General features: G+C 39.8%; 1 protein-coding gene across 2 annotated transcripts in view; it reads right to left on the bottom strand.

Moving 5' to 3' along the window:
• Positions 1 to 15,237, bottom strand: part of PCSK5 (proprotein convertase subtilisin/kexin type 5) — a 271,155-nt gene that overhangs the window by 217,562 nt on the left and 38,356 nt on the right. For both annotated transcript variants that reach the window (XM_019473650.1, XM_019473649.1), the window contains exon 3: positions 1,203 to 1,316. In XM_019473650.1, the coding sequence (XP_019329195.1) occupies positions 1,203 to 1,316 (114 nt within the window). The remainder of the gene's footprint in view (positions 1 to 1,202; positions 1,317 to 15,237) is intronic.

Here is a 15,237-nt window from a genome sequence, read left to right as displayed (position 1 = left end):
CAAGAATTCAGGAAACTGAATAGCAAAGCTACTAGGCCTTCTGACTGTTTACATGCTCGTATGATATATACGTGAAGATAAGGACTTCTGACTGAGTTTACCAACAGCAACTGTTTACACTCAGTCACAAATTACCTATGATATTTTTTGTTTTTCAATGTATGCATCAATGAATTACAAGCCAGAATTAAATGAATAAAAACTTAAAAATATTTTTAAATATCGTGTCCTGTGTCAGGACAATTTTGTTCATTCACCTGAAATACTAAATTAATGCTTTGAAAGTAACAAAATACCTGAAAAGACAGTATCTACTTATAGGAAAATTATCTTACATGTTGTTGCCAGAAAGGTATATTCTCCTCCCTATCTGAAGCAATTCAATCTATCAAGTCATAAAACCTTCTGAGTGTCTTACTGTCAGCAACGTAGGTGACGTAGTTAGAAAACAACATGTAGGGATTTAGAACTACATCAACAGCACAGTAGAGACAGAGAGCAAGTCTTTTATCAGCCAGAATGGATACATGTCAGCTGGAGTCAACTGCCTACTAAATACAACTTTTCATTTGCACCTTCCTAGGCAAAATGAGGATATTTTTAAAAACACTGTGAATACAGAAGTTTCACTCCAGGCTTTAACTGTGACTATTGGGAAGAAAAAAAAAAAACAAAAAAATTGCTGAAAAAACATGCAACTCATGTCAGAAGGGAAACAGCACAAACAATTCATTTATTTCAACAATGCAATTATTCATTTCTAAAAAAAGTGTAATCATAACACTGAACAGTCAGTGTTTGTGGCTCTGTTCTCTTGTTTCAGGACACGAGACATTTATATCACATTGATGTTGGAGACAGTGAATTAGGCACATTGAAAACAAGTGGTTTCACTGCTCTCACAGATTGTGGCTGAGTTCCTTCCCTTCTCATTGCTGAAAGTTTATCCTCTAATAAGTAATTCCCAAGACATCTTGCAATAGGAAGCATTCATGAATGACTGCATTAATAAATGTTTCCTATTGCAGGGCCCACCAGGAATTCTTTATAATACTTGTAAGGAGTTTACAGACCTTCATTAGTTACATAAAAAACCCAAAATTTGTTTTTTCTGGACATACTATTCTACCCCTTTTCAAAATATCACAGCATACAACTAAATGCTAGCATGAAACAGAGCCAATGACCCTGTATGTACTCACCATGTACCACATGCTTGGCCACTTGGGATCATTGAAATAAGTGGATTGGGTACCACCAGGTTTATAATCCCTCTTTATCCTTCTTTTAACCACCTGCTGTTGTATCCACTCCACCTGCCAACCAGGAAAACATATGGTAAGTGTTAGGGTTCCATGGAGATTATCAAGAAATGTGTGAAATCTTGGGAAGTTTCCCATTACCATAGTCCAAGACATATTTCATGTTAAGGAGTTCATTTTGGCAGTGGGAACACACAGCTCACCTTGGCATACTGTTCACTAAGGAATATGTCCAATTTACTTAATGCTACAAATCTCCCTGAACAACTACTTAAATCCCCTACTAGAAGGACTTCATTGGCTATCATCTTTTGAATGCCATTATTTTATTATTTTTCATTATCAGACTACTGCTTCTTTTGAATTTGTAAAAACAGCTACTTTCACAAAACATAACAGTCTATTACAATGAGAAATTAGTTAATTTTCTGACAGGTGGGGGTTTTTTTGTTTTGGTTTCTTTTTTTAATTTTTATTTTGGTTTCTTTTTTATAATTTTTATTTAAGTCTGTTCTTGAAAACAAAAACATTCAGAAAAATATTAAAACGTTTTGCTTAACCAATATCTAAATCACCTTCACCACTTGCAGTGAAAAAACAAAATTAAATGGTATTTTTAGCAAAGTGACTCTTTGTCAAGATTCTCTCAGCCAGGCACCCTGGAACTTTATTTTATTATAAGTTCTCCCCAGGGAGAAACAGTTGGGTACTGAGCAACAGGTCAAATTATAACAGCAACAACAACAAAAAAGAGCTTGAAACATGAAAATAAATATAAGGGTTAAAAATCTAATTCTGAAAGTTATATTCTTGTCTGTCTGACACCTCTTCAAAGACTCATGACACATCCAGAAAGGGCGACACCAAAAGTGACATCAACCTTAGAGCAGACAGGACTCCGCAGTCATTTCTACATTAGCTATTCTAAATGTGAGCTAGTTTCTACACATGTAAATAATATAAACTATCCACAGAGAAACCCAAGTTATATTTACACACATCTAGCTTCCTGACAGCTCATATTTCTGCTGAATTGTTTCATGGGATGTAACTATAAAAATTCGATTCACCTCTCCCCAAGCAAGACAGCCATTTCCTACTTGCAGCCAACTCTGCACCTTTTATTTGTGCTGTATATGAATATCTGTGTATGCACACAAACATACAAATACACAAAAGAAGTTTACTTTCAGCTCACGTATTTCTTTGTCACTTGTCAGAGATGGTATTGATGTTTTCCCTTAGCAGGCTAATTTCTCTACTGTGCGCTCACAGCTCAGCTTCAAATCCTTACACAGGCATAGGTCCATTGACATTAACAGAAATTTTGCTTCAGATCCATACCACGCCTACCTCTGCCACCTCTAGCATACCACTCTGGCCTCTGCTTCTTCGTCAGATGAAAATACAGGAAGACATCCGTGAATTCGGCACGAGAGGATTCCTAGGACATTCCTTATAGAGATTGGCAAGGCTTCATGGTTTTCTTTATAAAGAAGAAATGATTTTTTCCCCTTCCCAAGAACTAACTTCAGGGTCAAGAGTATTCTTCTAGAGGAGAAATTATGCAGTTTAAGAATACAGACTATCAGGTGGTGTTCACACTGAAATCCATTTCTTTGTTAAATCTTCTAGTAACAATCAAAGATCCCCTTCTGCTTCTAAGAGAACTGAGAAATTGGATAGTGAAACCAGATAACTGGTTGGATATAGAAACCAGATAACTCCTGGTTACTGTGCTCCTCTTTCAGCTCAGGCTGAAATCCATCTCGGTGGATGCCCTCTCGAGAAGCTGAGAGCTGACTGCCCCCTTCAGATCTTACACAATCCAGAGGTCCCTTCAGCAGGAGCAGACAGCTAATCAGTCTTAGGCGCCATTTGATGTAACAAGGTCTGGAGGCCTGCAAGATGCACAGAGCATATCTGGGCAAAGGCCAAAGGAGGGAGAGCCAAAAGTCTTTGGTAAACACTAAGCCTTTGGGCTGCTTTAAAGTGGGATCAACAACCCTCTTAACTAGATCTCTGCTCCATGAAAAAGGCTGATTTATAACTGACTTTTAATGAACCCTACTTCCTTGTCACCTGCTGCTAATATATGCTTTCTTTTCCAGACCCTTACAACAGAAGCTTGTTTTTCTTCAAAGTTTCTTTCCTTGCAGGTAGCCCAGACCTCCCAACACATCTGAAGCCAACTGAGAGGCATCCTATGTACCACTTGATCTCTGACTCTGCAGCTGCCCGGGTTGCCATAGATCATGGACCTCTCTTCTTCTATTACTGCTATTTAGCAATCAATAACAAAAAAGCTTCAACAGGTTTGAATAAGCCACCATTGTTTTCAGGGCTTATACAGATCCACATTCCAAGCCTTATTATGAGATTTGGGTCTCAGTGCTAGAAAAATTTTCAACTGAGTGAGGGGTCTCAGGCTTCTATGCTGCACGAGTATTTACTAACATCTTGACTCATCCTTAGCTGCAGGAATGAATCACATGAGCATGTTACCATGTTGAAAAAGTTGTTTAAGTCAACAAATTTCAACACTGCACAGGCCAAGAGCACACAGAGCACACTATGCCATGCATGGTAATTCACTACAAAAAGTCATTCATATCTTGAGTCTGCAAGGAGGACTTACAAATGCCTACCACCAACACAATCTGCAGATCTGACAGTGGTGTAAAAGTGTCCACAAAGAAAAAACAATGGACAGATGCAGCAGAAGAGGATTAAACTTTCTACCGCTGCTACCTCTGATTTAGATGCATGAACATTAATGGAAGAAGGTAGTCACCAACACTACTATTGCCTAGAGGAACTGTAAATCAGAGACCCAGGGCATCTAATTTGGCATTAGGGACTCCTATGCATCAAGGCTCATATAAGAACTACCATAAGCAACTGTGAGAAGTTTTTGAAAAACACCTTTCGTTTGTAAATGGAGCCAGGGGAGTGTAAAATATTCCAGGAGCCTGTGCAACACACAAGTTTAAGCAGAACTTCAACAACTTAATACCATTTCTATATGGATAAATGAAAGGGGTTTTCCTGACAAGACAAATTGCAAAACTCTTTACTATACTCTGTGAAAATATGTTGTCTCCTTTTATTTACTGCCTATTAAGCTGCAAATATCTGCTGACTTAAAAAGATAAAGGGGTTTTCCTGACAAGACAAATTGCAAAACTCTTTACTATTCACTGTGAAAATATGTTGTCTCCTTTTATTTACTGCCTATTAAGCTGCAAATATCTGCTGACCATTAAAAAGATCGAAACATAAAGGCAGCATAGTACTTGAGGAGACATATAAATGCATACATTGATGCCTCAAAAAAACCACCCAATCAATTCCTTTTTTTCTCTATTTCCTTTATTCCAGACAACATTATTGAGAACACTTATCAGACAGTTCTTTAGTCCAAGCAATCATAAACACTGTCTCACTGCACAGATCCAGTTTATCGGAACAATAATTTAACACATAAAGAATTTTGTATATATGTACATATTTATGTACATGCATATATTTGTACAAGAGCATGTATGAACTGAGTTAATCTGCAAGCCTGTAGTATAGTAGGTGGTTAGATTTTAGTGAGGTATGGATAAATATTTTTCTGTATCTTATCCATCGCCTTTTAACAAAAAAAGTAAGTGACTGTGCTTCAGATTATGTATCTGTTGCAGGGCCTGCCCCTATTACATGCTGGATGTTGTCCATAATTCCTATTTCCTCAACTCCTAGCAAAGTTAGGGAAAACATGAAAGAGTAATTTTGCAGAAGGGCTGTGCAGCTTGCATGATCAGACCCAAAGCCAGAAAAAGAAACATAACTTCTTGTCTTCCCATAAAACCTAATGACAATTTTACGTATGCATAAAATTACAATAAGGAAAATAGCCATTTGATTTCATACAAATACAGAGGTGGGTAAATGGCATGTTTGCCTGAGTATGCATATGGGAAGATAGTGCAGGAAGCTCTCTAATGATGGAATAGAATAGAATAGAATAGAATAGAATAGAATAGAATAGAATAAATATTTCAGAATTCAGGGCTGACCAAAAGTTAAACATGTTATTAAGAGCATTGTCCAAATGCCTCTTAAACACTGACAAGGCATGGGGCATCAACCACCTCTCTAAGGAGCCTGTTCCAGTGTTTGACCACCCTCTTGGTAAAGAAATGCTTCCTAATGTCCAGACTAAACCTCCCCTGACGCATCTTTGAACCATTCCCACGCGTCCTATCACTGGCTACCAGGGAGAAGACATCAGCACCTCCCTCTCCACTTGCCCTCCTCAGGAAACCGTAGAGAGCAATGAGGTCGACCCTCAGCCTCCTTTTCTCCAAACTAGACAAAGCTGGTGTAAAACATTAGGACTCACTTTGAGCATTACAGATATCCACATCAGTGAAGGAGGAAAGTCAAAATGACCAGTCCCAGTCAGTGACTGTGCACAGCTATGAGGGAGATGGTGCAGGATGCTAGACAGAGTAACCTAAAACATCACAACATGCCTGATCACAGTCCTGATTATAGCCTTGTCTGGAAGATTTTTAGCAAGCACTTTATGTTGAGATCTGCTTACTAATTGTTTTTATTCTGAGAATGTACTGATACAGCCATCTAGAATATAATTAAAAACATCACAGGAAGACAATTTTCTCATCTGAGAAGTCAGTGCATAAAATTTAGTTTACAGAAAATATCATTGCTATATAAATAGAATAGCTTACTCCATTGAACCATAGGGTTTTTGGTTCTTCTCTGATAAGTGAACAGAAAAACTTGCCAGTAGTCTTCAGTTTAAGTTAAATTGTACAATCACTAGGTTATATTAATGAACACAAGCTCAAGACTCAGCAGCTATTTTAGTATTCTGACATATATTTCCTTTGAGTATTTTATGGGTATTCATCCACATGTCATTGTCAAATGCCTGGTATATCTTGGATTTGTTTGATTCTGTATGAAAAGAGCTCATTTGTATAAAAATATTTTCTTTTAAAAAGTGTCCACACTTTCTAACCCAAAGGCTTTGAAGGAAAATCTCTGGAGTAATTGATTATACAGATTCCCGTTTCTTACCAAAAGGAGACTCTATGCAAACAATGAGGTGCATTTTAACATTTCCATAAAGTCACACTTACTGAGGGGGAACAGTGTACATTTTCCCATCAACTTCAGCTTCGAAAGTTCCATTTCCTGAATGCCTAGAAATCAAAGCCAAGCCAGATTGGAGACCAAACTATTTTAAAAAAATCATCATTTCCAGTCTCCTCACTTCAGCACTCACAGGGTTGTTCTGTGCATGATGCAGCTCTTCACAGACCTGCATGGAACAGTGCTTTGGCATAAAAGCTGCTCTGAGCTAATTCAAGCATACCACTCTTTTATTCACTTTAAGTGGTAAAAATTATAATGAAATGTTATCTCTGTGTGAAACAAAACTACTTTCTACCATTTTCACTCTCATGGATTCAATAGAATTCTTGGGAAAGGAGCCCCATGTAAGTATGCTGCAGTAAGACCTCCTCCAGTGTAATAAATTGTGGAAAAAAAAAAGTTTGAAAAATTGAAGAAAAATTAACATGCTGAAAAAAATAATCCACCAATTTATTAAAGTAGTGTGATTTTTAACATACAAACACTAGACAGTCTTGTGAAACAGTACTTTTTGAAATATATCATGAGAGGGTCTGCTTGAATAAATATTTTCAAATTGATTAAAAATGTGTCAAGCCCAGTATGTGAAAATGCCATTACTATAAAGAAGTTACATTTTGAGGAAAGCATGCATGGGGGAAAAAAACACCCTAACTCTGAAGTAGGTTATGCATTTCATACCAGAATCTATGATTTTTATGTTGCAGAATTAAACATGAAGGTGTGGGTCTTCAGTCTGTGAAGAGTTGCTGAAGGTGCCACTCCCAAATGTAATCGTGGCTTTATCCCTTGTACTGCCATCATTCACCTCAATCTGTCCTATGCCTGTAAGAAGCAATTAGAAATTTCTGCCCAGATAACAAGAAAGTAGGTGCCACAGGAACACTATAGATTAAAGAGAAAAAGAGAGAGAAAATTCAGATAGGGGATGTGGAAAGTATTGCCAAGCAAGCAGTGAATCTGTATAGAGCCAGGAAGGATGAGCAAAAGGGGCAACACTCATCATGTGGAAAGCTGGCACTGAACAGCTGTGCTGGTTTTGGCTAGGGTAGAGTTAATTTTCTTCATAGTAGCTGGTATGGGGCTATGTTTTGGATTTGTGCTGAAAACTGTTGGTAACACAGGGATGTTTTCGTTACTGCTGAGCAGTGCTGACACAGAGTCAAGGCCTTTTCTGCTTCTCACACCACCCAACCAGTGAGTAGGCTGGGGGTGCACAAGAAACTGGGAGGGGGCACAGCTGGGACAGCTGACCCCAACTGACCAAAGGGATATTCCACACCATATGACGTCATGCTCACCATATAAAGCTGAAGAAGAAGAAGGAAGGGGGGGACGTTCAGAGTGATGGCGTTTTGTCTTCCCAAGTAACCATTACGCGTGATGGAGCCCTGCTTTCCTGGAGATGGCTGAACACCTGCCTGCCCATGGGAAGTAGTGAATGAATTCCTTGTTTTGATTTGCTTGCGTGCATGGCTTTTGCTTTACCTTTTAAACTGTCTTTATCTCAACGCACGACTTTTCTCACTTTTACCCTTCCAATTCTCTCGGCTGGGGGTGCACAAGAAGTTGGGAGGGGACACAGCTGGGACAGCTGACCCCAACTGACCAGAGGGATATTCCACACCATATGACGTCATGCTCACCATATAAAGCTGAAGAAGAAGAAGGAAGGGGGGGACGTTCAGAGTGATGGCGTTTTGTCTTCCCAAGTAACCATTACGCGTGATGGAGCCCTGCTTTCCTGGAGATGGCTGAACACCTGCCTGCCCATGGGAAGTAGTGAATGAATTCCTTGTTTTGATTTGCTTGCGTGCATGGCTTTTGCTTTACCTTTTAAACTGTCTTTATCTCAACGCACGACTTTTCTCACTTTTACCCTTCCAATTCTCTCCCCCATCCCACTGGGGGGAATGAGTGAGCGGCTGTGTGGTGCTGAGTTGCCGGCTGGGGTTAAACTGCGACACCACCATTGCAGCACTTTTACTTGGAGCTTGTCTACTGAGGAATTGCTCTGGGAGAGCATCCTCCCTCCCTGTGTGGATGGTCTCATGCCGCATCTGTCACACCTCATTCTTCACTTGCCTAAAGACCCTCAATGCTCACATGCACGTGAGTTCTGATAGACCCAGCTGGAAAAGAACAGGAGTGAAGCTGGCACTTTCAGAGACAGAATGTGAGACTGTGCTAGGCCCAGAACAGGCAACAGAAGAAAAACTGTTCTTACAGTTCCTACTCTAGAGGGAAGAGATGCCCTCCAGAGGGGCCTTGACAGGCTAGAGAGGTGGGCCCATGCGAACCACATGAAGATCAACAAGGCCAAGTGTAAGGTCCTGCACCTGGGTCGGGGCAATCTCAAACATGGATACAGGCTGAGCGATGAGTGGATTAAGAGCAGCCCAGAGGAGAAGGACTTGGGGGTACTGGTGGATGCAAAACTGAATATGAGCTGGTAACGTGTGCTTGCAGCCCAGAAAGCCAACCGTATCCTGGGCTGCATCAAAAGAAGTGTCGCTAATAGGTCAAAGAAGGTCATTCTCCCCCTCTACTTTGCTCTCGTGAGACCCCACCTGGAGTACTGTGTTCAGTCCTGGGGCCCCCAACATAAGAAAGACCCCGCCTGGAGTACTACGTGCGGCTCTGGGGCCCCCAACATAGGAAGGACATAGACCTGTTGGAGCAAGTCCAGAGGAGGGCCACGAAGATGATCAGGGTGCTGGAACACCTCCCCTATGAGGAGTGGCTGAGAGAGCTGGGGTTGTTTAGCCTAGAGAAGAGAAGGCTCTGGGGAGACCTTGTTGCAGTCTCCCAGTACTTAAAGGGGGCCTAGAGGAAAGGTGGGGAGGGACACTTTATCAGGGAGCGTAGTGATAGGACAAGGGGCAATGGTTTTAAACTGAAAGAGGGTAGATTTAGATTAGATATTAGGAAGAAATTCTTTACTGTAAGGGTGGTGAGACACTGGAACAGGTTACCCACAGAAGTTGTGGATGCCCCCTCCCTGGAAGTGTTCAAGGCCAGGTTGGATGAGGCTTTGAGCAACCTGATCTAGTCAAAGTATCCCGGGCCATGGCAGGGGGGTCGGAACTAGATGATCTTTAAGTTCCCTTCCAACCCAAACCATTCTATGATTCTATGATTCTAACAAAAACAGTATGTACCTTAGTTGTCCCATCATGAAATTTTCTGTGACACAAGCTCTACTTAAGCATATCATTTGAAAGCACTCTCTTTTTGCGTTTCACATTGTAATGAAAACAGAAAGTCAATAAATTTAGGATTAAAGTGCATAGAAGGATATACCAATATCCAAGGGCCATATCCTGGTTACTGAACAACTGAGACCCAAGCCATTACTCAGGAATGCAGGAGGGGTGACTAAGACTGTTGGTACACCTCCTGTTGTCCATGTGCAGAGTCACAAAAGTGAGACCCCCTAAAGTTGGACTATTCAGCTTAAGAAGAATTTTGTGGGTTTTTTTAAATTATAATTAAACACCAGCCTATTTTCCTAACCTATCAGTATTCCCTGACTCACAGTAGCAGCAACCAGTTTGCAGCATAAAAATAGATGAAGACAGTTGGGTAAAGTAGCTGTTGACACGGGTCAAGAGCATGGAAAATTATTGCAGATACCATTTCACAAACTGTAAGGGTCTAAAAGTTGGATAAAAAGTCAATGAATCCAGCAGCACTAAGTGATGCATTCTTGCTGATTGACAAAGTGCTTCTTCAGCAATGGTCAATGACAATCCACAATCAAAGCAGTTGTTATAATTATGCTACACATTCTGAAAAAAGCAAGATAAAAAAAGAAACAGATGTTAGGACAGGCTGGGGAGAGAAAAGAAAAGCAGAGGAGGAAAGAAGGCAGCAGAGAATGCTTGAAATTACCACTTAAGCCCAAAGAAACACAACTTGCACAACAGCAGGGCAGGCTACCGCAGTCTCACCTGTGGAACAAAGCTGAAATTCAACGCACATTTTTCCATCTCATAGCCACAGAAAAGCCAGTCAGTCTTGATACAAATTAAGTGGTTTCCACCTACTTTGCTATGTACAAGTAATTCATTACAGCACTATAGCCATACTTCCACATCCATGAGGTACAATGATCCACAGCTGTGCATTTTAACAGATCTGAAACACCCTTTGCCTTTCCTCTGCACCCTTCCTACTCCCAGAGCTCAGAGCTCGTCACAAATATCAATATGTATCAGCCTACAGCTGTGCATGGCAGCAAAGTCTTCCTTCTGCTTTAGGAGCAAGACTGTAGGGGAATAAGTTGGAAAGAGAAAAGGGCACAGCCCGGCTAGTGGTGGAGATGAGACAGATGGTCTCTGTCCCAAGGCAGTTTATTAGTGGGCCAGAGCCGCTAGGAAGGACAAGCATCACACTGAAATTCTGGAGAAGCTCAGCGTGTCTGCTGTTGGCCAGGACTCATGTCCCACCGGAAAAGCAGGGAACAATGAAAGGCAAAAAGACCCACATTTTCTTTCCTTGGGGAAGTCTCGGTAGGTTTTCTATTTATAGGTGTGACTGTAGCAACTGCTGAGTGAACGTGGCCATGGCCTCTGCCCAACCTCCCCTCTTGCACACTGTACCACAGCAGACCACAGAGCAGTTCAAAATTACAGGATGAAAATCACACAGCAGCTTTGCGGCAGAGCTGAGAACAAGTTCCAAGGAGCCTGGGCTCCTGCCTGGTGGCTTCCAGCAGCACCAGCCTCAGCTGTCGTAGGCAAAGCGTGTCTCAGGCAGCTGGGGATTTTTCCCTTAGTCAGATCTGAAGTGCCCTGACCAGCTCAGATGCTCTGGTTCGGTTTCTAAACTAACTCAGCTTTGGAAAAGTAAGGAAAAAATCTTTGCTGCACCAGCTTAAAAGCAACTCTTACGTTTATACAAGGTACTTTATCATTTGTAGCCACAGGTCATACAACTCACCTTGTAACAACTCAAGAGCTACAAGGCAACCCAATTTAAAAAAAGACCTCTAATTGATAGGTCTGCTTGGTACAGCACCTAAAGCTTTGCTTACGCCATTACATACAACATTAGTATATCTAGTCTTGGGACAGTATAATCGTCTAGAATTTCAATACACCATGAGAATTAGTATTAATATCACTCTGCACGCAAACTCCATCTAACTTAGGCCTAAAATTGCATCTTCTTAATAAACTGAAAGGCTGATGCTAAATCCAGTATCCACTAGGGGATAAAACTTTAAGTTCTCTAAACTTAATTAGCTTTGGAGTCTAACATCTGGCAGTTGAAATATCTTGGGTTTTATATTTATATTACTGTAGCAATGATGGTATATGTTAAAAAAACCTGTAGAAATTTCTGACGGATTTTTTTTCTTTCCTTAGGCTAGTCCTACAACTCTTGTCATAAATGATTTAAGTCCTTCAGACATCTGCACGTGCTAATTTAAGATGGTCTTAACTCGTTTACTAAATGACTTCTTATGAAGACAAATCTCTCCCATGAGGTCAAATTCAAGTGTCAAAAATACCAGTGAAATTCCAAAAGTATTGATTCAGTCAAGGGTTTGCCATGTCTTCTATTGCTATAGATATCCACAGCAGTTCAGCAAATCCACTGAGAATTGGTGAGACAGTAAAAGTATTCCATAATTAAGTGATATATAATATCCAACAGTGGTATAATGGTCTTGCCAAAGCAAATACTTCTCCTGAGTAGTGTCTTCACCAACCAAAACCCCCTTGAAACTGTCCTCATACAATATTGTTGCTCTCTAGAAAGGAAGAAACTCTCACCTACTACTCAGTGTATTTATTTCCAGCACTTTTGCTTAACGATGCTTTGCCAACAAGGAAATCTTTGACATAAATCCACCATGGAAAAATTCAGTCACGAAGCATATACTAAATATCAAATCAAGCACTTTTCTGATCAGAGTGCTTTAAACCACAGGAAAAGTTGATCCCATTTGGGTTTTTTTGATTGTGTCTGTATCGCTACTGTTTAGTATATCCCCAATCATAAGAAAAGGATCAATTTTTTTTTTCCAAACCTACCCTGTTAATATCATATACTTAGAAGTAGGTATTTAAAATTCAGAATTGAGCCATTATATCAAACTTTAGTTTTAGAGTTTTGAAATATTAAAAATAATCGGGGTTTGCTCTTTATGAAAGTATCAGTGGCATATTTTACACCACCCATTCAGTACTTCTTTGGCATTTCAGATGCCCTTGTAGCACAACTTGATACATCCTCCTATTTCTTTCATGGCCAGCATATTTGTCTCTGACCTATCACTTCAAATCAAGAGAGGAGAATCATCAGCATTGTCTCCTCTGGCACAAGCTCTAGTGAAAAAAAAAACCACAAAACCAAACCCCAAACAAAAACAGAAAAGGGAAACATCCTGTGTCCTTTTAAGTCATTGCTGGCTTAATCTCTCTTTTCCTCAGCCTGTGACCCAAGCTCCAGCATATCTCTTTCTGTCCTGAACTCCAGTCTTGCAGTTGTCAGTGAAGTTTGCTGCTATTAAAATATTAATTGCTGCAGCTACTAAACATCATCATCATCACCATCTAAAATAATCTGCAAAGAGCTACCTGTGAAAGACACACACAGCCAGCCTGAGGAAACATTGCAGTCCAACCCCCCAGGCAAATGAAAAAGGACTGAAGTTTCTTTTCCTACATTCAGTAGGCTGAAGAAAAGTAAATGTTTTTTCAACTGAAGTACTATTCCCACACCTCATGAATTGCTGACAGTGCTTCCAACAAGGCGGTATCTCTCGATTTCTGCAAGTCAGACCACATAAAAGCTGGAGTGATGATTAATGAACCTGCTGGTTACTGCTTTTATTTATTTTAAAGCCCTGCCTGAAACAAGGGCAACATCTCAGCTTTGCAACTCCCGGATGGTCCCTGTGCACATTCTGACATTAGAAATGTGCCAAGAACAGTCACTTAGTTATGGATTCATTTCTCTGTGTTCATAATTCACAACAATCATCATATTATAAATTGAGAAAAAGAAAATAAAGAGCATTATTTCTATGGCTATCATTTATGGGATAGACTTTTCAATTGCATATACTAAAGCTTTTTGGTCTCCAATCAGCACACTTATATGAGGTTGCAGTGTGGTCTCTACAGTCTTGCCAAAATTTCTGTTATCTATGTTTATGTCATTCGATAGCAATCTTTATGAGCTATTTCTACTTTGTCGTCTGTTGGGATAAAAGGATTTTAAAATGGCCTAATATAAACGTGATTCTTTATATGATTACAGGCTATGAATACTCTCTGTACTGATAAAACCTTTTTTCTTCTGACCAAGACAATCTTCAAATGTGCAAACATGTATCTTCTGAAGTATACAAACATAAGCTTTGTTTGATATAATCTGGGATGTGCTACAGAAGATGTCTGCTCTTGCCAGGGAAGACATTGCAGGACTTTCAAAACCTGTAACGGCTTTCATAAACTTTCCTATTAGTACTATTACTATATCTCTAATCATCTGTCCAGTTCCTTTACCTGCTGATAGGAGGGACTGAAAGACAAAACTGGTCTCTGGCAGATTAACAACACATGTATTATTATCATACAACAGCTTAAAACCACCTGACTGCATTTCCACTATTTGCCAGGACAGTGTGAAAGTCAAAAGAGATGGTGAGAAATCTCAGTCTCTCACAAAGGTGACAGTATTAATGTACCTAAATGCCTTCTTCAGACTACCTCATCAAAGTGTATTTGGGCTCATAAAATGACAAGCAAGTTTACCATATATCTGCACTGGGCAGGATTGCAAATCTCACTGCTCGCTTCCTGCATCTAAGGCAAGGGAAGCATGTTGACACAGCAAGGAACCCAGGAAAGAAGCCCAAAAATGATGAAAAGAAGAGAAAAACAGATCCACAAGGAAGTGTTTCTAGGAGGTGTTCCTAGCTGAGGAAAGGGAAGTTTATAGGCATTTAGGTCACAGTGTCCAAACACATATGCAGGTCATCAAACTGCTATAGAGCAGTATTCTTCAAACTCACAGACAGTTATAGCTATGTGAAATGGCTAGAAGTTGAAGCTAGATAAAGTTGAACCTCAGATAAAGCAGAACATCAGATGAAGCAAAAATAGAACATCTTAAAAACTTCTGGAAACTCTCCATTGCTGGCAGTGTTTTAATTAAAATTGGAAGATTTCTAAAAGCTATGCTCTGCTTCAAGTAGAAATTAGTTCTGGTGAGCCATATGACATCTGGTCAAACATGGTTTGACTGCATGACCACAATGTTTCCTTTTGGTCTTACAGACTATGAGTGTATTGGCAACTGTATTTTGGAGAAACAGTTTCTTAGGAACACCCTGGAAAACAGAAAACTGTTTAGAATTCAGAAATTCTAGTTTTATTATATGGTCACACAAAGTTGTTATAACAGCTACTGATGAAACAGTGGATTGACTCTGAGTTTGGTAAACATACTTAAAAAGACATTTTTAATTTGGATCCTTTACAAAAACAAAGATAAACTGATATTCTGGCCTTTATATTTATTTAGGACTTCACTGTCAATGGAACTGACAGCATTTACTCCCCGTCAAAAAAGGGGAAAAAATGTGAAACAACAATCTAGGTTAAAGACAGTTTATGTAAGCAACTGTCAACACACCAATGGATATGACTGCTTTAAGTGGATTATATGGAAAGGATTTAGGAAGACTGTTTTATTTTCCTAAAATGTTGTTTGTATTCATAAAATGCTCTGTGTGACACCAAGAGAAATACACTTCGACAGAATAAAATACATAGTACTTGCT

This window comes from Aptenodytes forsteri, unplaced genomic scaffold (assembly GCF_000699145.1).
Source record: "Aptenodytes forsteri isolate BGI_AS27 unplaced genomic scaffold, ASM69914v1 Scaffold151, whole genome shotgun sequence".
NCBI lineage: Eukaryota > Metazoa > Chordata > Aves > Sphenisciformes > Spheniscidae > Aptenodytes > Aptenodytes forsteri.
The sequence above is the reverse complement of the archived record's forward strand: the minus strand, read 5'-3'. Positions and strand labels throughout refer to the sequence as shown.